Source organism: Alnus glutinosa, chromosome 2 (assembly GCF_958979055.1).
Source record: "Alnus glutinosa chromosome 2, dhAlnGlut1.1, whole genome shotgun sequence".
Classification (NCBI taxonomy): Eukaryota; Viridiplantae; Streptophyta; class Magnoliopsida; order Fagales; family Betulaceae; genus Alnus; species Alnus glutinosa.
The window spans coordinates 33,604,876-33,628,049 of record NC_084887.1 but is presented as its reverse complement, the minus strand read 5'-3'; the positions used below and the strand labels follow the sequence as shown (position 1 = coordinate 33,628,049).

At 37.1% G+C, this 23,174-nt stretch overlaps 2 protein-coding genes across 2 annotated transcripts; one reads left to right on the top strand and one right to left on the bottom strand.

Annotated features, from left to right (window-relative positions):
• Positions 1-6,552: 6,552 nt before the first annotated feature.
• On the bottom strand, positions 6,553-9,580 carry LOC133859625 (UDP-glucose 6-dehydrogenase 1). Its single transcript, XM_062295089.1, has 2 exons — positions 9,423-9,580; positions 6,553-8,387 (listed from the first exon to the last, which is right to left on the bottom strand). The coding sequence occupies exon 2, from the start codon at positions 8,364-8,366 to the stop codon at positions 6,924-6,926; it is 1,443 nt and encodes a 480-aa protein (XP_062151073.1). The 5' UTR covers positions 8,367-8,387; positions 9,423-9,580; the 3' UTR covers positions 6,553-6,923.
• An 8,864-nt stretch (positions 9,581-18,444) lies between these two features.
• On the top strand, positions 18,445-22,115 carry LOC133861057 (microtubule-destabilizing protein 60). The gene is made up of 8 exons (XM_062296753.1): positions 18,445-19,634; positions 19,721-19,766; positions 19,865-19,957; positions 20,050-20,169; positions 20,353-20,451; positions 21,108-21,167; positions 21,275-21,369; positions 21,780-22,115. The coding sequence occupies exons 1-8, from the start codon at positions 18,718-18,720 to the stop codon at positions 21,892-21,894; spliced, it is 1,545 nt and encodes a 514-aa protein (XP_062152737.1). The 5' UTR covers positions 18,445-18,717; the 3' UTR covers positions 21,895-22,115.
• The last annotated feature ends 1,059 nt before the right edge of the window (positions 22,116-23,174 follow it).

Sequence of the window (23,174 nt, the reverse complement as noted above, 5' to 3'; positions counted from 1 at the left end):
TTTTTTTTTTTTTTCACCATAGCTCTAGCTTTTCTTTGTATTTTGGGTTTGCTTTATTGTATTTCGAGTTTACTTTGTATTTTGGGTTTGATTTTCTTATTTATTTTTGGTTGTGGGTGTTTTTTGGAGAGGGTTGTTCGGATTTTCTTGCAGGTTTTGTGGGTCTGTTGTATTGAAGCATCAATGCAAGACATGTCTGCTGAAAAACGAAAAGTTGAACGTGAACAGTGATCAGCCAAATGAAGTGCACCCACCTTGTCAAATGAAAAGTCCTCAGCCAAATGAAGTGCACCCACCTCGTCAAATGAAAAGTCATCAGCTAGGTGCTATGAATTTACCTCGACATCCAGAATAGCCAACCATCTTCAGTTCTTGGTTCTCTAAGTTTTCATTGTTTTCAATGTTTGTATTTAATTTATTCTTCTTCCAATATTCTGTGATGTAATTATAAATAAGAGTAGCCAACACCCAAAAGATCATTGAGGTGAATTATCACATTCAATCCTTTGTCTTTTTATGGTATCAGAGCATATTAAGACCATCGTCTATATCCATGGCCTCCAATTCATCTTCCCAAACTCAATCCCATACTCACTCAAGTTCTCCTAATAATCCAGTTGCTGTCATTGTTCCTCTCTCTAATATCAATCCCAATTTTCAAATCAAGTTAACCCGTGACAACTATCCCTCATGGCGTTCCCAGCTGCTTCCTTATTTTCAAGGCCATAATATAGATGGCTATTTAGATGGCACCACCCCCTGCCCACTAAAGGTGATTACCTCTATCACAGATGATGCCTCTTCTTCAACTCTCATTGAAAATCCAGCCTATATGGCTTGGTATCAGCAAGACAAACTTATTCTCAGTGTGTTAATATCCACACTTTCTGAACCCATTCTTACTCATGTGGTTTCTCATGAAACCTCTCGGGATGTCTGGCTTACTTTAGAAAAAATGTTTTCCTCCCAGTCAAAAGCCAAGATTATGCAGTCAAGATATCAACTAGCCACCCTAAAAAAAGAATGCTCTCTCTATTTCTGACTACTATCAAAAAGCCCAAAATCTTGCCCACACTCTTGCTGCCAGCAATGAAGCACTTCGAGAGACAGAACTTGTTTCCTACATTTTGGCTGGGCTAGGCACTGAATATGATCCACTTGTTACATCTATTACAACACGTCTTGAACCTGTTTCCCTGGATGAGTTATATAGTTTACTTTTAACTCATGAGCAACGTCTTGAACTTGCCAATACCATTGATCTCTCACAATCTAGCATCAATATGGCTCAACGTTAGAACTCCAATTATTCCAAAAATCATCGCAGCAATTCTGGTCCTCCAGCAGGTCGTGGTCGTGGTCGAGGCAGAGGACGTGGAAGAGGCTCATCCTCTACGTTTTCCTTCAACTCATCAAATCGTCCACATTGCCAAGTCTGTCACAAGCCAGGCCATACAGCAGCAAAATGCTACCATCGGTTTGATCACTCCTATCAAGGTGACAGTTATCCTCCAGCAGCCTATCTCACATCACCCTCCTCCTCTCCTGATATGAATTGGTACCCAAATACTGGGTCTACCAATCACCTCACTAATGATCTAGCAAAGCTGAATGTCCGATCTGATGAATACTCTGGCAATGAGGTGATTCGTGTAGGAAATGGCCAAGGTTTGAAAATCTTACACACGGGTTTGGGAAATTTATCTACTCCTTCTCGCAATTTTCAATTATCCTCACTGTTACATGTCCCTGAAATTCAAAAGAATCTTATTTCTGTTTATCAATTTACTCATGATAACAATGTGTTTATTGATTTTCATCCCTCCTATTTTCGTGTCAAGGATATTCGCACGAGGAGATTGCTCCTTCAAGGCCCAAGTAAGGGTGGCCTATATCCGTGGCCAATAAATAAGCCCATGTCCTCCAATTTTACTGCACTTATTGGTGAGCGAGTTTCGGTGGATCAATGGCATCATCGTCTTGGTCATCCTGCACTTAGAATCGTTCGTCATGTTATCTCCAGTCATCATCTTCCAGTCTCATCAAATAAGCCTTCGGCAATGTGTTCCTCATGTCAACAAGGCAAATCTCATCGCCTTCACTTTGGTCAATCACCATCTGTTTCTCATGGTCCTTTGGAACTTTTATTTTTAGATGTATGGGGCCCAGCCCCCTTGTTATCCAATGCTAATAAACGATTCTATTTATGTGTGGTTGATGATTTTAGTCGCCACTCTTGGTTGTTTCCCTTAACAACTACATCTGATGTTTCCTCTGTCTTTTCTCGTTTTAAACTTCTTGTTGAAAATTACTTCAATTGTCGAATCAAAAGTGTTCAAACTGATGGCGGTGGAGAATTTATTCCTCTCCAACGTATGCTTGCTACACATGGCATCTCCTACCGTCAAACATGTCCTTATACTCACCATCAAAATGGAAGTGTTGAACGGAAGCACCGTCACATTGTTGACACAGGTTTGGCTCTTCTTTCTCATTCTCATGTGCCTTTTCAATTTTGGGATGATGCTTTTGACACCGCATGCTACTTAATTAATAGGCTTCCGTCTTCCAACAATCCCTCTAAATCTCCTTTTGAAATTCTTTTCCAAAAGAGTCCTAACTATAACATTCTTAAGATTTTTGGTTGTGAGTGTTGGCCTCTCCTAAGGCCTTACAATTCTCACAAATTTTCCTTCCGCTCTCAATCCTGTGTTTTTCTTGGCTACAGCAAGCCACATTCAGGGTACAAATGTCTCAACATCTCAACTGGTCGTGCCTATATAGCCACACATGTTATTTTTAACGAATCTGTTTTTCCTTTTCAGCACCAGCTCACAAATTCTCCAGCCCTCCCACACCATACAACCAGCCTTCTACCTCATGAAATTCGCCTTGCACAGTCCACATCTACTCCCCATTCTCTTGAGGCCTCTCCAGCACACCCGCAACATTTAGTCAGCTCTCTGACACATGATACCAGCAGTCTCTTTGCCACTCCACCTACTAATGCCACTCCTCCTGCAAGTTCCTCTGCAACTCCAAATATTTCGACTCCCTCAGATTTGCCCCATCCTTTACCCTCCCCTGTCCCAGAGTCTCCTGCTTCCACAACAGATCACTCAAGTAATAATCTATCTTCAACAGTCGCTCTTGCACAACCCAACAACCCATCCCGTCCACTTCGTACTCATACCATGCAAACCCAGTCTCAGCATCATATTTCCAAACCCAAAGTGTTCACCGATGGCACAATTCGCTATCCATTACCCAGAGCCCTTACCACTGAACTTTCTTGCTCAAAAAAAGAACCCACCTCATTCACCTCAGCTGTCAAGGATGCTGTTTGGCGACAAGCCATGTCAGAGGAATTCAATGCTCTCCTTCACAATGGGACATGGTCCTTTGTTCCCTATCATCCCTCAATGAATGTGGTTGGCTCCAAATGGATATTCAGAATTAAAAGAAAAGCTGATGGCAGTGTAGAACGATATAAGGCCCGTCTTGTTGCCAAGGGCTTTCATCAACAACTTGGCATTGATTTTGAAGAAACATTTAATCCGGTGGTTAAACCCATCACTATTCGGACTGTGCTCTCTTTGGCGGTTTCATCTGGCTGGCCACTTCGCCAATTCGAAGTAAGTAATGCCTTTCTCCATGGTCACCTATCTGAAACAGTTTACATGGCCCAACCACCGGGCTTCTCTCATCCCCAGCATCCTCATGCAGTCTGCAAGCTTCAAAAGGCCATTTATGGCCTAAAACAAGCACCTCGTGCTTGGTTCTCCTGATTGAGTACAAGACTTCTTGAACTTGGTTTCCATGGGTCCAAAACGGACAGTTCGTTATTCATTTTTAATTCTGCTGGCATTCGGATTTTTGCTCTCATTTATGTTGATGACATTATACTTACTGGCTCAAGCAATAATGTGTTATCTCAGCTTATTGCCACATTGTCCCATGATTTTCCTATCAAAGATTTGGGAAACTTGAACTTCTTTCTTGGTGTTGAGGTCATTCGCCAAGCTAAAGGCCTATTTCTCTCACAACAGAGATACATTTCTGATCTTTTGCACCGTACAAAAATGACTCACGCCAAACCAGTCCACTCTCCAATGTCTTCATCCACTTCTCTCAGCAAATTCAGGGGACCTTCATTTTCTGATAAAACCTTGTACAGAAGCACAGTGGGAGCTCTTCAGTATCTCTCTTTCACAAGACCAGACATTGCCTTTGCTGTCAATAAAGTGGCTCAATTCATGCATGACCCTCGGAATGATCATTGGTCTGCGGTTAAACGAATCCTTCGATACTTAAAACACTCAATCACTTATGGGTTATTCATTTCCAAATGCTCCTCCATGCATCTTAGTGCTTTTTCTGATGCTGATTGGGCTGGTTGCCCTGATGACAGAAAGTCTACCTCTGGTTATTGCATCTATCTTGGCAACAATTTAATCTCTTGGAGCTCAAAAAAACAACCAACGGTCTCTCGATCTAGTACTGAATCCGAGTACAAAGCCTTGGCTAATGCATTTGCTGAACTATTGTGGGTACAATATCTTCTTCATGACCTTGGGGTTTTTCTGCCTTCAGCTCCCACTCTTTACTGTGATAATATTGGTGCCACCTATTTGTCCTCTAACCCAGTTTATCATGCTCGCACGAAACATATCGAAATTGATTACCATTTTGTTCGTGATCGTGTTGCCAAGAAAACTCTTCAAGTTAGATTTCTGTCCAGCAAAGACCAAATTGCCGATATACTCACAAAGCCTCTCCCAACAGTACGCTTCTGCTTATTACGGAACAATCTCAACGTTGCACCTCCAACGTTGCGATTGCGGGGGGCTATTGAAGCATCAATGCAAGACATGTCTACTGAAAACGAAAAGTTGAACGTGAACAGTGATCAGCCAAATGAAGTGCACCCACCTCGTCAAATGAAAAGTCATCAGCTAGGTGCTATGAATTTACCTCGACATCCAGAATAGCCAACCATCTTCAGTTCTTGGTTCTCTAAGTTTTCATTGTTTTCAATGTTTGTATTTAATTTATTCTTCTTCCAATATTCTGTGATGTAATTATAAATAAGAGTAGCCAACACCCAAAAGATCATTGAGGTGAATTATCACATTCAATCCTTTGTCTTTTTATGTTGGGTTCAAGTGCTTTCGGGGTAGGTTTGGGTGTTTGATGGGAGCTTCTTTTGTGTTTTGGGTTCTGGGTGTTATGGGTACTCCTTGTGTGATTCAGGTTTTAGGGTTGATCATTATGGGTTTGTTTGAGTTATTTCTTTTTGTGAGCTAGCTTTGGTGGTTCTTGTGTATATTCCCGGTGTACTTAGGGGTGCCTTACGCTTTTTAATAAAATCTTCTTACTTAATAAAAAAAATATATTAAATTAGTACATATTTATACACACATAATATGTGTATATATGAGCTAGGTTTGCAAGCCTTAATCGAGTCGAATGAGCAAGTTGGGTCGAACTTTATACGAGCTAGGCTCATGAGCCTTAATAGAGTTTTGTCGAGCGAGTCAGGTATGTGTTACTTAATAATCGAGCGGGTTTTTATAGTCATGAATCAAGTTCGGATCGAGTTTAAAAACAAGTGGGTATTGAACGGGTTGTCAAACAGACTGATTTATTTAGAGCCTAAAGAGCCGGGAATGATTGTTACGTGTCTCGGACATGATCGTTGGGTTATGTCTAGAGTTGGGAAAAGGAAATAGGGTCTCGGAAAGAAAATATAAGAAGAAAGGGTTCCAATAAGAAGATGCGAAGAAGAGGAAATGTGGAGAAGTGCGAGAGTCGGAAACGGTAGGCTTGAGGAGTCAACAGAACAGATCTGAGAGGAGTGAATCTTGATGGCTGACGAGTTTGGCGAGGCACAGATCTCAGAAGAATTAGAATTTCAAGAAATTAGCCAAGTTGTATTCAATTCCTTTGAAGGCTGAAGGCCCCTCGAATGGCCTTTGTATCTTTGAATTCAATTCAAGTTCACGTCTATCATTTCAATCATTATCATCTACCATTTTCGCTTAAGTAGCTTTCATTCTGCCTAACATTACTGCCTCGGTCTCTGTCAAACTCGATGGTTTCGATTATCTTAATTGGAGCTCACAGTTTTTACATTTTACTTGTCCTGCGTAGTCATGACCTCTTCGGCAAACCTACGTCTAGTTTGGTATCTCATATGGCTAAAGAAAGACCAATTTATTCTGGTCAAGACTGGCTTGGTTAAATGTCACATTAAATCAGCTCTTATGGGAAAATTTCAGTCCCTTTTTATGCTATATCAAAAGAATGTAGTGGTAAAAAAAAAAAAATTACATAAACTTTTGTTCCGAATCGAATTTCCAGCTATATGAAGTCTGAGTGCTTAGAAAAAAATAAAAAGTCTTGAGTGACTTGTACCAGCCTCAGGAGGCTCAGAAGAATTGAGAGCTAATAATCGAAGTGGTAACAAAATAAAATTTGAACCATAAAATAATTCATCCCCATTTCAAATCAAATGGAGAGGATCCTATTCCTCTTCATGAAAGCTTAGAATTCAGGCCAAACCCAACAGTATATGTATTATTATTATTAAGGTAAAACTCTTGATAAGAATTTGATACAAGTGCTTTGGAAATTTTTTTAACATTCTAATAATGATAGAAGATTAAACCAAACAAAGACCAGTAAAGTCTTCTAGCAAACAAGTAACAGACAGACAGTAATAACTCAGAATACAATGTAGGGCAAAACATAGAGCCTCTTACTTTCACCAGACTTATACCAAATAGCTGACTATGATGGGAAAGTAAGAAGCAGCGAAAATCGTTTTTTCTTTAAAAAAAGTTATGTAAAGAATCCAACTGATTGCCTCCAACTATGATTCCTTGACCCGCAACACCGGCCACTCGATCAGTGCATCTCTTCTATGCCACAGAGGGCAAGTCCTTGAGCCATGGATCCAGGGGCTTACCAATTGAGTACACAATAAAACCAATCTCACGCAGCTTCTCTACATCAGCAACGTTCCTGCCATCGAATACAAAAGCTGGTTTCTGCATGTTATCATAAATCCTCTTGTAATCAAGAGTCTTAAACTCATCCCACTCAGTCAAAATGCAAACACCATGGGCATCCTTTGTTGCGTCATACGCATCCCAAACCACGCTCACTTGCTTCACAGTGGTGGGGCTCATTGGCTGCAGGTGAATGGGATGGTCCCAAGTAAACTTGTCCATGGTGAGGTCCCTTTGGATCTGGTCTTCAGTGACCTGCGGGTCATATATGCTCAGCCGGGCCTTGTCACCCAAAAGCCCCTTGCACACATCAATGGCTGGGGTCTCCCTTGTGTCACCAGTATCTTTCTTGAAAGCAAACCCCAGGACTGCAATCTTCTTATTTGAGACCGTGTTGAACATAGAGGAAACAACACGGTTCACAAAGCGGTTCTTCTGGTAATCATTGATCTTGATGACTTGTTTCCAGTACTCTGCCACCTCAGGAAGGCCATTGCACTCGCAGATGTAAATCAGATTCAAAATATCCTTCTGGAAGCAGGATCCACCAAAACCAACACTAGAATTGAGGAACTTGGGACCAATCCTCGAGTCCGTACCAACAGCATAAGATACCTGTGTTACATTTGCCCCAGTAGCCTCACAGAGAGCTGACATGGCATTAACAGACGATATTCTCTGGGCCAAGAAGGCATTGGCAGCAAGCTTTGAGAGCTCTGCAGACCAGAGATTGGTGGTTAGTATACGATCTTCAGGGACCCACTGAGAATAAATATCCTTCAATGCTTGGATGGCCTTCTGGCCTTCGGGGGTCTCCCGGCCTCCAATGAGGACTCTGTCTGGCTTAAGAAGATCTTCAATTGCAGTGCCCTCAGCAAGGAATTCTGGGTTCGAAAGAATTTGGAATTGGATTCCCTTGCTGTTGTGGGTCAGAATTTTTTCAATTGCCTCAGCGGTTTTGACTGGGACTGTTGATTTCTCAACTACAATTTTGTTAGACTTTGAAACATCAGCAATCATGCGAGCTGCACTCTCCCAATATGTCAGATCTGCAGCCTTCCCTGCCCCAAGACCCCGAGTTTTAGTTGGGGTGTTGACAGAGACAAACACTATATCAGCCTCTGAGACATGTTTCTCAACATCGGTGCTGAAGAAAAGGTTCTTGCCTCGGCATTGCTTCACAACACCATCAAGGCCTGGCTCATAGATGGGGAGCTGGTCGCTGTTCCAGGCTGTGATCCGAGAAACAGAGATGTCCACAACAGCCACTTCAACAGATGGGCACTTAAGTGCAATTATGGCCATTGTTGGGCCCCCAACATATCCAGCACCAATGCAGCAGATCTTCACCATTTTTATTTTCTACTTTAAAACCTGAACAAAATTAAGTTTATATGAATCAGAGACAGAAAAAACGTATCCAGATCTCCCAATTGCAATCAACCCGCTTTCACAGATACAACAGCACAACTGATAAAAATGATTCTAGAATTCACACACTTCTGGAGAATAAGGAGATCAATAAAGAGAACACGAAACTTCTTTGGCTGAACAAACGAACAAAATAAGTCACAACCCTCAATCGCCAAAAGGCCTAAATAAAATAGGAACAGGGAAAAACGTCTTCTTTTTCACATTATGCGTTCGGCTGGGAAATTGGTTTTCTAACTATGTGCAAGTTCCTTACGACCTCAAATCAAGCATTTTTTCCATTACAATTGAAACATAAACAAGTCATGTGGTTTATCCAAAACTTCATCCCAGATCTACACTTTTAGACTCGAAATGGATCTCGAGAAGAATGAGCGAAAAGGGGTGGGTTCGGGTGTTATACTTAAAAGTGGGCTCCTTCCCCAAGACAATGAACCTTTAAACTGAAACCTTGGATTTCCAGGTTGATTGAAGCAAAGACTATAGATAGGACACGAATGCAACACTAAAGTGACACTACTTGTTGTAACTTGACCAATAATGAAAGAACATCATCCTGAGAGCTATAGAAAATCAGATCTGACCCAAATACAGCTGAATCACCCACGATCACTCAGAGTAGAAATGCAAGTGACAGATCAAGGGCCATAAAACCAAAAAAAAAACGCATTGAATTGCTAACAATTCGTATTACCAATCACAAATTCCACCAGATCCATAGCCAATTAGCTCAATTTATCCACCCAATGCGCGTATCAAACACAAAAGTAATCCCACTTAACCATAAAATTACATACGGATAAACAAATTACAGATCCAGAATAGAAACGTGAAAATGAGAGTAGATCTGAGGATTAGGAACACGGACACTAAACCTACGACCCCATTCACACCTAAAACGAATAATCTAAAAAAATTAAGGATTTCCAATTCAGACAACTGCAACAAAGTATGAATCAAACAGGGTTCCAGATTTACCTGTCAATTGGGCTCAGGTCCTCTGGCTTTCTCAGATTCTGGTAATTTCTATGAACGAAGAAGAGCGGGGACGACCATTTATATACGCAACGCTTGTCCGAGACTACCCCTGGGTTTGCCAAAAAGGACTGCCCAGTCCAGGGTGCTTGCAGTTGAGGTGGACCTCTCAATTCTGAAACACGTTTTCATATAGAAAAGGTCGCATTTAGCAGGTGGAGAGGGGAGGGGAGGGGTATAAATGTAAAATCATCTGCACAGATACGTTATTTCTTAAGACTGCAATTACGGAAGTACCCATGTGGTGTGGACCTTGAAAAGTCAACTACGTTAATAATGTTATGGACTTACTACAGCTTTTTATAGCATATGATATTCTACGCGTTTGCTACGCAAAGCAAAGCTCTGTAAAGCACATTTACAAAGCTTCCCCGACGGTGCTGGCAATTGGCATGCATATTGAGCAGTATATTAATCATATTTAAAAATTAGATTTTTTTTTTTTTTTTTTTCTTAACATAAAATTCTTTGTGAGTAAATTCCGAATCCTTGAACATGCGGCCCCAAACAAAAGGTTTGTCAACCATGTCATTGAGATATGAAGCATATTTGTTAATGTGTTTTAAGAGGTATTTTTTTATTTTTTATTTTAAAAATTATTTTGATGTGACACAAAATGAAATTATTTTTATATTTGTATGGGTGTTTTGTGTTTTGAATTGTTTATTAATATATATATATATATATATATATATATATATATATATATATATATATATATATATATATTTTTATAACAGAAAACAAGAGACATTTATTGGCATGGATTTGTACTAGATTAAATATGTTAAATATTATTAAATATTTAATGTTGCACCAGTTCTTGCAGTGATATTTTGCCACTTCATTCCGATCCAAATCTAAGTCAAGGATTATCAACCTCTCAAATGTAATCAAGATAGAAGTCAAGTGGTCAAGAAGTGAGGTGAGGCTGGTAAAATGTCAGTGTAGATTTAAAGGGCAAAAAGAAAAAGATATGGAAAAAGGAAACTTAATCTAAGCTAATCATGATTCAGACATGTATGCCTTAGACCAAAAATAAATAATAATAATTAAAAAAAAAATTAGATGTATGCTCATCGCTTTGCTCTTTTTTGGAAATAAGGTGCAGTGAATTGTTTGAATTACGTGCTATACGAATAATTTATTTATTTATTTTTTGATGAATAATATATACAAACAATTTTGCATATTTCACATTGCTTTTCTTAGGTAATTTATAAGTGTTTTGAATTTTGAGTTTTTTTTTTTTTTTTAGCTAAAAATATATATTTTTTTTTAAATAAAAAATAAAAAACTGTCATAGAAAGTGTTGCCATACCAACCTTTTTAATATGTTCTTTTTGCCATAAGAATCTTCAACCCGATTCCTTTTTCCTTTTTCATTTTCAAAATTCTTTTACGAAAAGATCCCAACGTTTTGAGGTGGCTGAATTTTTATTATCGTCCAAAATATCCCAGAAAGGCATTATAAAGTTCAAAAAATTCCTTTTATTATGTCATCCATAATCATCAGATTTTGGACAGATGGTAGGCCGCCATGTTTTCACAGGATTGAAATTTTCAATAAATTGTTTTCCAAGCAATTTGAATAGCAATAGTGAGAAACAAACTCATTTTTTTTTTTTTTTTTTTTTAAAGTAGGTAACTAGACAGTTAAAATTTATTTGAACAAGTGAGTCTTACATAGATTCTCTTATGAGGACATAAATTTTCTACAAATCAATTTGTAAAAAATTTCATATAACCATATATAAGATTGGCATGTGAGAAGCACATGTTGCTATGATTTTGCTATGATTTTAATAACATATACTTCTCATATGCTTTTTTAATAACATTAATAAAAAAAACATGTGCTTCTCACATATTTAAAGGACACATGTCACTCTTATATGTAAGCTGTATGAAATTTCCTACAAACCAGTTTGTAGAAAATTTATGTCCATCTTATAATTATTGTCCATGTTTTTTTAACAACACAAGCTACCACAAATATGAGACCTCATCATCTCCATTTCTCTTTTTACTCCTCGCTCCTATCATCCCCCTCCCATTTTTGGTTTTTTCTTTTGTTTGTAAGTGTTTCTCCGACCAGATCAGTAATTTTAGCCTCTTCGCTATGCATCCGTCTATCTATCTTCGTGTTGCGCCGTTCATCTCCTCCTTGATCGTTGTTGCTGTTAACTGGTTGTGTTTTTTGCTTTGAATAAGAGTTTTCTTCTTTTTAGATCTATCATCATGGGTAATCTATGGGATGAAGGTTAGTCGGGTGTGAGGGGTTATCTCTCACAACCGGTTTAAATAAATTTTTTTAATATATTTGGCTACACTTGTCTTATATCTAGTTTGCTCGGAGCAGATCTACTCTCAAATTATTTTTATTTATGGGTTAGCGGAAGACGAAAGTCATAGATAACACTTTATTATAAAAAATTTATTTGTATCTATGACTATGTAATCTCATAGCAGGTTGTTATAATTTTGCAGAACTTTATACTTTATGATGTGAGAGCTTTATGCTCGTGATGTTTAATCAATAAAACATTCAAATCTTTCGTTAAGAAAAAGTGGTGCCAAAAGAATTGAAGTCACGTTACACATACAACGTCTTAGCAACTTTCATGTGCATTTCATAAAGGTCATGATTGGACATTATAATAATTGTGCCTTATTTGGTAAAGTACGAAGGGCAAACTTCAAATCTAAGAATAAGCTTGCTTCAGGACTCAAAAACTGAGGAGTGCATTCGAAGCCACATTAAATAAGAAACACTTTGAATGACATGAAATAAAATAAAATAAATAAATAAATTGATAGGTCGTGGTAATGATGATTCATGGCAATGCCCTAAATTCAGCAATATTAAACAAAATCCAATCATGAAATGATCCAACGAAACCTTATTTTTGAATTTAATTATGAAAAATCGGGTTGATGATATTGCTCAAAAGATAATTTGAGACGTGGGGAAATAAACTAAGAGTCTGTTTGGGTTTATGATTTTAAAAAGTGCGATTTAAAATAACGATTTTAAAATGTGCGATTTGAAAAAAAAAATTATTTTTAAAATCGCAATTAAGCGTTTGACAAAATCGCAATTTAGCCTTTAAAATTCTGCGTTTTCAAAAAAACATCATCTTATTTGCGATTTGAAAAAGCAGATTTTCTACGTTTTCAAATTGCAATTTTTAAAAACGCAGTTTACAAACGATTTATGTACTGCGATTTGATTTAAAATCGCACTTATTGTCTACGAAATTACAATCTCAAACGCACCCTAATTGATAGAGCCGATTGGATTATGGTACAATGTACATGACCTAAGCAGCATGGGAATATACAAATCTGGGATGTGGTCGGCACACATGTGTGCAGACGGATCCTCTCCATTTCAAATGAAATGGAGAGGAGTCGGTCAGTAAAAAAAATAAAGGCAAAATTATTTAAAAATTTGAAATGACAATTTTATCCCTATTTTTTTTACTGACAGGCTGAAATGGAGAGAATCCGTTTCCCATATGGGTAGACTCTTATTAGGGTTACTTATTGTTAACCCTCTCTCTTAACAATTAAGGTCCAACATGAAAAATATTTAACTGAAACAATAAATCTTGACGATGGTAACTCCTGGAATCTAAAAATGTTCAAAAAATTATATGTTTTTGTGGGATAACTCCTATAAAATTAATTTTTTACGCAGGAAAAACTTAATGTCGATGTGCAACGCCTATGAGAATATAAACTACGTTACACTCAAATGTTTTTTAACCCCTATAAGAAAAAAAACATTAATTTGAGGAGTGTAACGTAGTTTATATTCTCTAAACCCTTGATTTTACACTAGTGCAACGCCAACAATTTAGTAAAAAGAGATATGGGATCAAATTCCCTTTGTATAAAGGGTTTGAAGGTGCTCCCTAGCAAAATAAGTACTTTATGAACAATTAAACTCTATGAATAGCCTTCCAATAAGTTATTCGGGTCTAATTTTATTTATACCCCAACAGATTAAAATAATATATGTGCACATTACATTGTAACAACAACTTCATGTCTATGGACCAATAGAGATAAACTAAGTACAAAATGAATAAATGAGTTTCACATGCTTCACGTGATCACTTTTAAACTGCTTTACGGGTAAACCTTTAGTCGTAGGATTTACAATCATCAACTCAATACCTATATGCTTAATAGACACTTCATACCTCTTAATGTTTTATCAATGTCGATGTGCTTATTTATACTTTTACTCTTATTATTCTTAAAGAAGAAAACCGCAATAGAATTATTGCAAAATGTCTTGATTGGCCTCGCTATAAAATAGACAATCTTTAGACCATTAACGAAATTTCTCAACCATAATGCATGCGTAGTGGTTTCATAGTGTGTAATAAATTTTGCTATCATGATAGATGTAGCCAGCTTACTATTTAGGATATATCCTCTCCAAAAAGAAGAAAAATATATCATAAAGTAGACTTTTTGTTGTCTTCACATCCAACAAACTTTGAATCTAAATACCCAATCACCTCCAAATGGTTAGTATGTTTGTACTTAGGTCAAGCTGTAATCTTTGGTTCCTTACAAATATCAAATAACTTTATTTGCAGCTCTTCAATGTTCCAAACTTGGGTTGTTTTGGTATTGACCCAATGTTCCTTCTGTCAGTCCAATGTCAAGACTAGTGCGTAATTGTGCATATATTTGGTTGCATACTGCATATGCATATGATATGCTTTTCATTTGCTTTTGTTCCAATGTATTTTGTGGACACTGATCCTTACTGAATTTATCTCCTTTAATAATAGGTGCTACGCAAGGTTGTACAGTCCTTCATTTTAAATCTCTCAAAAACCTTTTGAATGTAGGCTTTTTAAGACAGTTTTAATTTTTTTTTGTTTTTAGTCTTTGGGAATCTTTATGCCAATGACATAAAATGCTTCATCCAAATCCTTCATTTCAAAGTTTGAGCAATGAACTATTTAGTTTCATGTAGCAAACATAAATAATTGATTGCAAGCAAAATAGCATCCATATATACTACTAGAAAGATAACTTTACTCCCACAAATCGACCTTAAGGAATAAGAAATCAATTCCAATTTGATTTCAAAATCGTTCTTTATTTTGAATAAATTACCGAACACCCTAATTTATGCCTAATTAGATCGAATGTGGCATGTGGGTCATACTTGAATTATTATGAGATTTCTAACATTAAAGGGAAAATAGAGGACTATCTCTAATTAATAGGTATTTGATGGACATAAAAGCTTTTCTTTCCCTTCTTTGTCTTCAGGGTAGGAGACTCGAGAGAACCAAAATTCTCACTTAAACACTATTCCAACAAATCTTGATTTTCTTTTAAGATCAAGGTCAGCATTTCCACACAACTCTATATAAGAAGGAAGTTGATAACCCTGTATGCTAAATGGAAATATGTTATTTTCACGCACTTGGTGGGAGCAACAAGAGGAGAGAGTAAGCGTGGAACACATGCATGCCATGGGCTTGTTTGACCACTTTGCCTTAAATGACATGGGCTTGTGAAAAACTCTTGTTGGGTTTAGGCTTGCATCTTGGGATCGAAATTGGCTGCAATCACTTGCTCGGAATGCAGTCTGTTCAATTGCAATTGTGAAAGACACTCGGGCCTCACTCAAGCACATGCTACGGTACTCGGGTAGGTGAGCCCCATTGAAACCTCTCACAATTGTCTGCTAATTATTGCAGGGGCAAGGGAAACCTAGTCCAACAATGCCTTTGCGCACTTGTGCGTGGACATAGTATATAATCTTTGCTCTTCTTATTAAGTAAGAAAAGGGATAAGTGACCATTCCAAATCTAGCCATTCCATTGAAGAACATCTCTAGTACTACCTCTCGGGCTCATTTGACAGCATGGAAGCTCACCTCTCCCAGCAATTTGGCTTGGACTCCCCCTCCTGTGAGATTTCTAAAAGCCAACTTTGACGTGGATATTAGGCAATATATGAAAGTTGTAGCTGCGGTTCTCAATTATTATGATCGAAATATCATTGCCGAGGTATCCAAAAAACTGCCCTTGTTGGAAGTAAAGGCTAGCGAAGCTCAATCTACATTGTTGGCAGTTCAATTTAATTCCTCTTTTTGCTGCCATTCTTTTTGTAAGAAATCAGATAAAAACATTAACTACATTTGCGTTATCATCCTAAAAGGACTAATCAATTTATAGTTTTTCTATAATTTCTTATAAATCCTAATTTCATCTAGTAACTAGTCAATGTGGGACTTAATTAGCACCTATGAGTATCTTTATAAATTACTCAATCTATGTGCACTATTCATCTCTTCTTAATATGGGATCGATTGGAGTGTTACAAACTCCCCCTTAAATTCCTAACGTCCTCGTCAAGGCCATGTCATGTGGTGCTCCATTGCCACATGGCCTGTTGTTACTAGGTGGCTCTGATACCATTTGTAACGACCCAAAACAAATGTAGCCACATCTGCGCTATTACCCCAAAAGAACTAGTCAATTTAAAGTTTTCTTAGAATCTCTTATAAAGTCCAGTTTCACCTAATAACTAGGCAATATATGACTTAACACCCATGAGTATCTTTATAAATCACTCACTCTATGTGCATTATTCATCCCTTCCTAATATGAGACTGGAGTGTTACACTTCTAATTTTGAGGATGATTTCCTTATTGTTATCCTAACCATAAACTAGTCTTCTCTTTTTTATGATTGGTCATTTGCACCAATAATTGAAGATATCCTCTCGTAGCTCCATAGATTTACCACTTGGACAGCAATGAAGACATGCATCCCGTAGTGCTAACTTTAGAGCACATTAGCTTGCCAAATGAGTCGCATCCAACTCTATGTCTTGTCATTTTATTTCTTTGGTTAAGATTAAAAGTGCATGGAAAAGGCCCTCATTTTTTGTATGTTTTTCTCTAAACCTTTGGCAACTACAAAGTGTTTAAAATGTGAATTGGGTCTAGGTGTGTTTTTTTAGCACATCGTTTAAAATTTTTCTAATTATATTTATATGAAGCATGAAATAAATTATATCCATTTTACTTGATACGAATAAGATCTTATTCCCCTAATCCGTCATATAAATCTTAAATAAAACCAACATATGGTCCCACATCTATTTATTTGTTCTCATTGAAAAAATGGGGGGTTAAATACCTTGTATCTAATGTGATTTAACAAATTTATTTATTTTTCACTTTAGTTTCAATTCGTATCGTAGATAGTACTTCAATTATGGCTAAAAAAATATATGGTCTATCCGTCCATAAATTGATGGAAATCCATGTCAACATCTTTAAAAAACAGACATGTGGCCCTATGCCTCATTAAAAATAAAAATAAAATTAAAAGAAAGCTACAAAATATTAAAAATGCTAAAAAAAAACATTTTTTTTTTTTTTTTTAAAAAAGAAGAGCTATCCCCGTTTGGCGTAGGGATGGTTCGGCCACCCTCACAAGGCCAAAAGAAAAAGAAAAAGAAAAAAGAAAAAGAAAAAAGAAGTTGGCCAATTGGGAGTGGTTCAACCACCTTCAAACTGGCCACGTGGAGGTGATTTTGCTACCACCAAGAGGCCAACTCTCTTGTGTGTGTGTGTGTGTTTTTTTTTTTTTGGCCTTTTGTGGGCGGCCGATTAAAACCCCCAGACCGACCACCCCCATTTTGTCTAAAATGATAATTTTTTTTTTAAAAAAAAAAAAAAATGTTTTTAGTTTTTAGTTCAAGTGGATTTTCATCAATTTATCGATGGAAGTTCATTATCCTAATAACCATAGATTCTTTATCTCTTATTTTATTAAATTTATCTCCAAACTCTACTTCTCTCTTTAAGCCTAAAAGAAAGAATAGAAAAAAGAAGTGAAATTGTTTTTCAAAATTATTATTATTATTTTTTTAAAAGGGTTAAATATCTTTTTGGTACATGTAGTTTAAAATTTTTATTTTTAACCCCATATACTTCAATTCGTATCAGAGATGGTATATGTGTTATGTAAAAAGACGGAGATGGTACATCTGTCTAAATTTTCGTAAAAAAACAAATAGTTGTTCATGTGTCTACTCTCAGGTGTTGACATATGTCCTATGCATTAAAAAACTTAAAAAAAATAAATAAATAAATAAAAAAACTAAAAGCATTAATTTTTTTATTTTTTTTAAAAAAAAAAAAGAAAGAGAAGAGGTTAGAGGGGTCTTTGGGAGTGGTCGACTTACTTCGAGGGGCCAAATCCCCTTAAATTTTTTTTTCTTGCTCTTTTTCCCTTGGGTCTGGCCGAACCACCCGCATGGGCCACAGGGGTGGTTCGGCCACCCCCAAACCGGCCAAGGGGTTGGCTCAGCCACCCTATTTTTTTTTTTAAAGCTTTCATTTTTTTTTTTTAAGTTTTTTATTTTTTTTAATACATAGGACACGTGTCAATACTTGAGAGTAGACACGCGTTAATACCTGTCAGTACCGTTAGTTTTTGGAAGGAAATTTGGATAGAGGTACTATTTCCACCTTTTTTCATAGTTTAAATATTATCTGTGATACGAATTAAAGTACATGGACAAAAATAAAAACTTTAAACCAAATATAGCAATACCTATTTAAATCAAAATAATAATAATAATACCAATAATAATAATAATAATAATAATGATAATGACAATGACAATGATAAATTAAAACATCCAATGTGGATGCTTTAATAGCTGGTACGACAAATTCAACCTTTAAACTTTGCAATTAGGGCAAGTTATGAATACCTTGAAAAATCCGTAAGCCGTGGCAACCATTGATTGGTCACTCACCAAAACTCATCGCGCTAACGAAGTTTCTCTTTTTTGTATTTCCTTAAACAACAAGGACATTCCTGTAATTAGAAATTCGAGATTTCGCAAGTAGTCCAGCAATAACTGTTGTTGATCAAATCCAATCAACGAATCCAACGGGCGAAAGCCAAACCAAAATTCAAATTCCTCATCATACGGCCCACACCCAAACCCTACCGAAACAACTAGCCGTTACAAGAGCGTCCCTGTAATCTCAACGTTCCTATTTTTTTTCTCCCCTCAAAACACTCATTCATTGTTTTCAACTTTTCATCAATTCCAAAAGATCACACACACAAACTCTCTCTCTCTCTCTCTCTCTCTCTCTCCATCAAAGAAGAGCCCAAAACCCATTTCCTTTACGGCGAGTCTTTGCGGTTTTCCGGTCACTTACCGATGGATTTGATCGGCAAGAACACCGGGGCGGTGACCCCAGTGAAAGACACACGTGGGTCTCGGTCCAAGATTCAAGAAAACCATAAACTTGAGGAGAATTTTAACCCCAATGTCTCTCATTCAAGCCCTGGTCCAAAATCCACGAGTTCCCCAGTAATCAAATCTGCAAAGGCCAAGAAATCGGCCGTAAAGAATCCCAATCTGGTCGGGTACTCGCCGCGGAACAAGATCCGGGAGAGAAAGTTCGTGGTAGCGAAGAAGAATTCCAAGAAAGAGAATGTGGGGTTGAAGGTTGATTGTAAGTGCAAAGAGAAGGCAGGTGGTGGGGATATCAAGAAGTGTTTGTGTGTGGCCTATGAGAATTTGAGGGCGTCTCAGGAAGAGTTTTTCAAGAATCGAAGTGAACAGGCCGGACAATCGGACCATCTGAAGGGTTGTGATAGAGCTGAGAGTGAACTTGAAGAGGAAATCGAGAAGGGTTTGATGCTCCAAGACCTGAAAGTTGAAGATGGGTATGAAGGGAAGGTGGGGGAGAGTGATGCTTCGCCGCTGAATGAGTCGGATAGTCAAATAGGCAGTTCAACGATTAAGAGGAGGAGAGACAAGTTGTTGGAAGAGGCAAGGAAAAGTGTACCTGAACCTGGGTCTGGGAGAGTGATGCATCTGGTGAAGGCCTTTGAGAAGCTTCTTTCAATACCGAGTTCGAAGGACTCGGATGAGAAGGAAGAGAAGGAAGAAGAAGAGAACAAAAAGGAGGCCATGAAATGGGCTTTACCAGGATTGCAGGTTCCTAAAGTTGCTGAGACACAGTTTTCTTCTTCTTCATTCTGTCCATCAGATTTGTTCTTGACATCGGAGAACCTTGGTCTGGATTCACGGATTTCGGTTTCATCTTCGTGGGATAGTAGCCAGGGAAGGTGGGTGTACCAATTTGATTATTTTGAGTTCCATTATATATGTGTTCTGATTCAGTTTTCTTTGGAATCTGTTTGTGCTTCTTCAGTGTTTCAAGCAGGACTTCTAATGGGGGCCGTAGGAGCCGAAGAAATGTAAGATTTACTCACTTTGTTCAGTACTATTGGAGGTGGAGCTGAGTGTTTCCGTTAGCTAATGGAATCTTATTCTTATATTCATTTTTGGGTTCCAGAGCTCTGAATCTTCTGCTACAATGGGTGGAAGGAGATGGAAGAAGCAGCAGCTTAAAGTCACCAGCCAAAAACCGTTTAAGCTAAGAACAGAGGTGAGTTCAAGGAAAGTGAATTAATTATGAAGACTGCAACTTAACTTGCATTGAATCTGCTTTATAACTTTGGTAATTGAATCTCATTGTAGCAAAGGGGAAGACAGAAGGAGGAAGAATTTATGAAAAAATTACAAGAAATGGTGACAGAGGATGAGAGGCAGCGGATACCAGTTGCACAAGGTCTCCCATGGACAACAGATGAACCTGAGGTGAGGCCTTTTTAATTTTAAATGCTATCATAACAGTTGACATGCTTGATTGTTATAGGCAAAAATTACTGATAGGTTTTTGCCTTTATTCGCACATATGCAGTCAAGAGAGTTTTTTAAGTTAAGTATTCGTTGTATGTGCTTATGACCTTGTTTGCAACGGTTTGGTTCTTGTTATCTTAGTGCTTGATAAAGCCTCCAGTGAAGGAAAGCACAAGGCCAGTAGACCTGAAGCTTCACAGTGATATGCGAGCAGTAGAACGAGCTGAGTTTGACAATCAGGTTCTTTTTCTATTTATTCCAATCAGATGCATTTTCGCACTAAGTTTCATATCGTACTGCTTAGTTTTTTGCATTAGCAGGCAAACAGATTAACTAGTGCTCATGCGGCAAGGAAAATGCTAATTTAAAAGTTTTTTTTTTTTTTTTTTTGCAGCAAAATAAAATTCTATGCTGAACTCTTTAACATGTCACTTTCAAACGGGACAACTTCGGTTAATTTCATAAAAAAAAAAAAGTAGTTTTGAGATGTATACATTTGGGAGAATTTAAATAGGCCATCATTCCTTTCCCCAATCCGTTAGAATGCACTGTAATTACCTTGTTTCTTGAAGTTGCTAATGAACACATCTTACTTCCCCGACTCCAATTTCACCTTACTTTTGGGGCCTAACAGACTTTTACCATGGCATAGTGTTTGACATTTAGGTTGAGACAAGTCTATACTAATGCTCTTGTTGTGGTTGTTGGTAAGTTGTTTAGGGGGCCTAATTTGATCAGAAAACTTATCCGGGTAGTTGTTGTTAAATATTGCCATATTTTGTGGTGGCTAACTACTATTTGTAAGTGCTTGTTATACAAGATGCATGTGTTCTTGTTATACAAGCAGTTCGAAAAAAGAGTTAACTTTTCATTTGTATGCTTGTGAGCTTAACTAGGTAGCAGAGAAGATGAGCCTGTTTGAGCAATACAAGATGGAAAGAGACAGACAGCAGAAGGTACATGATATGAAAGGAATGATTGTCTAGCTGATATCACAAAATAGTGTATATATATATATATATATTTAAAATATAAATTGTATACGTTGGTATTATTCTTGCAGTTGGCAGAAGAAGAAGAAATAAGACGGTTGAGAAAGGAGCTTGTTCCAAAAGCACAGCCAATGCCCTATTTCGACAGGCCTTTCATTCCCAGAAGGTAAGGGTGATCTAGTTCCAACAAAACATTATTTCTTCTCTGCTTGGTTTTGTGCTTGGTAATCATACGGTCATGAACATAGTATGGGAAAAGTCACATCCTTATTAATATGTCCACTCCTGTAATAAGAGCCTAACAGACAATACAATTCTTACAATATGCTATGATCCTTTCCACTTAACTGGATGGAACTTTCTGAAAATATGAACACTTGAGTCAATAATATGCTTATTTTCTTTTTATGTCTTTTGTTCTTCTTCTTTTTTAGATTTAATTTTATCATTTCCATTTAGATCAAATGTATTTGATTCATTGATTAAGTCAGGCTGTTAATTACAAACTTTCAGGTTGAATGAGTGTAAATTTAGATTTAATGAGTGTTCTGCCATTGTTGTTTTTGTTTGTTTAAGGTCAGTGAAGCATCCAACTGTACCTAAAGATCCGAAGTTCCACATTCCTCAACAGAAGAAGATGAAGTGCTGCCTGTCATGGAATGATATCAGTACCTACACTTACCAACAATGAAGTACAAGAAAAGAACCTCTGAATATCATCATTCCCTTGTCACCAGTTACTAAATAAATAATCATATTCTTTCCTTTCTCTGTGTTCTTTTTGGCCCAATGTCTCTCAGATGTTTTTTTGTTTCAACTTTGTATATGAAGCAACCAATTTAGTTGCAATTTTGATGCCCGTGTCTGATTCCTGAACCTTTTAATCTCGGCCGCCCATTCTAAACATCTATTAAAGAGTGTTTATTATCCTGGATATTTTTCATATCAATTATCAAGTGAGATAGAAATTAAATGAAATTGGAATGAAAAATACAAACCCAGACAAAATTTTAATTGGAAAATCAACTTGAAACGCTTGCACACCCACTACGTGGTGGTATTGACCATACAAAAAAAGCATTCAATTTTAGAGGTCAAAAGCCTATAAATTATATGTAAATAATAAGAACATGAATTTGTACCTTTTAACACCATTGTAGCCTTGCAAAGGGTATATATATATATACATCAATAATTTGTTGCATATAATATATATACTCCAGAGGATTCCCAGCATTATTCAATAGTTTCAATACTATTTAGAACCAGTCTGGTCGCTTACCAAAAAAAATACCAGTATGGTCGGGAGTAATTGCTCTTAAAAGTTGCCTAAAAAGTATAACCTCCTTCGCAAATTTAGCAAGAAATTGAATGAGAAAATACAGTGCAGAAGACGTCCATAGATTTAACCTTTTATCAAATCGCTATCATGTTTTAAATTTATGACCAAATCACTTATTAAAGAATGTTATGTTATCAAATAACTTCCTTCATACATCTGCTATTAGGTTTTTTAACGAAGAAAAATGGCTACGTCATAGTCAGTAATTTATCAACAAGTGCACATATCGGTGAGTCGGTACTAGTTAACTTCGCCACAGAATGTGTTAAATTGGTCTATCTAGTTTGACGTTGTGACAAATAAATCCTTGTGGTTTCAAAATAAACGTAGAAATCCCTATGGGTCATCCATTCGAACAACTTTCGGCTATTTTTCCGACATGATCCTGTAATGCAATTAAAATGGTTTGATGATGAGGGCGTCAAACCATTACCAAAGTTTTTTTTTTTTTTAGGGTGGCTCGACCACCCCTAAAACCGACTGTTGAGGGGTGGCTAAAAATATTTAAATAGATTCTTGAGTTCGTGTTTCATCCAGAAGTCATGGGCCTCATGGTGAAGGATAACGTTGAAGAGAATCCATTAGAAATAATTTCGAATTACCTTTATTACCAAATAAAATGTAAAGAG

Coding starts and splice junctions, on each gene's coding strand:
- LOC133861057 (XM_062296753.1), top strand. CDS start 18,718: ATGGATTTGATCGGCAAGAACACCGGGGCGGTGACCCCAGTGAAAGAC. Junction 19,767..19,864: donor GCCGTAGGAGCCGAAGAAAT/GTAAGATTTACT, acceptor TTTGGGTTCCAG/AGCTCTGAATCTTCTGCTAC. Junction 19,958..20,049: donor CGTTTAAGCTAAGAACAGAG/GTGAGTTCAAGG, acceptor ATCTCATTGTAG/CAAAGGGGAAGACAGAAGGA.
- LOC133859625 (XM_062295089.1), bottom strand. CDS start 8,366: ATGGTGAAGATCTGCTGCATTGGTGCTGGATATGTTGGGGGCCCAACA.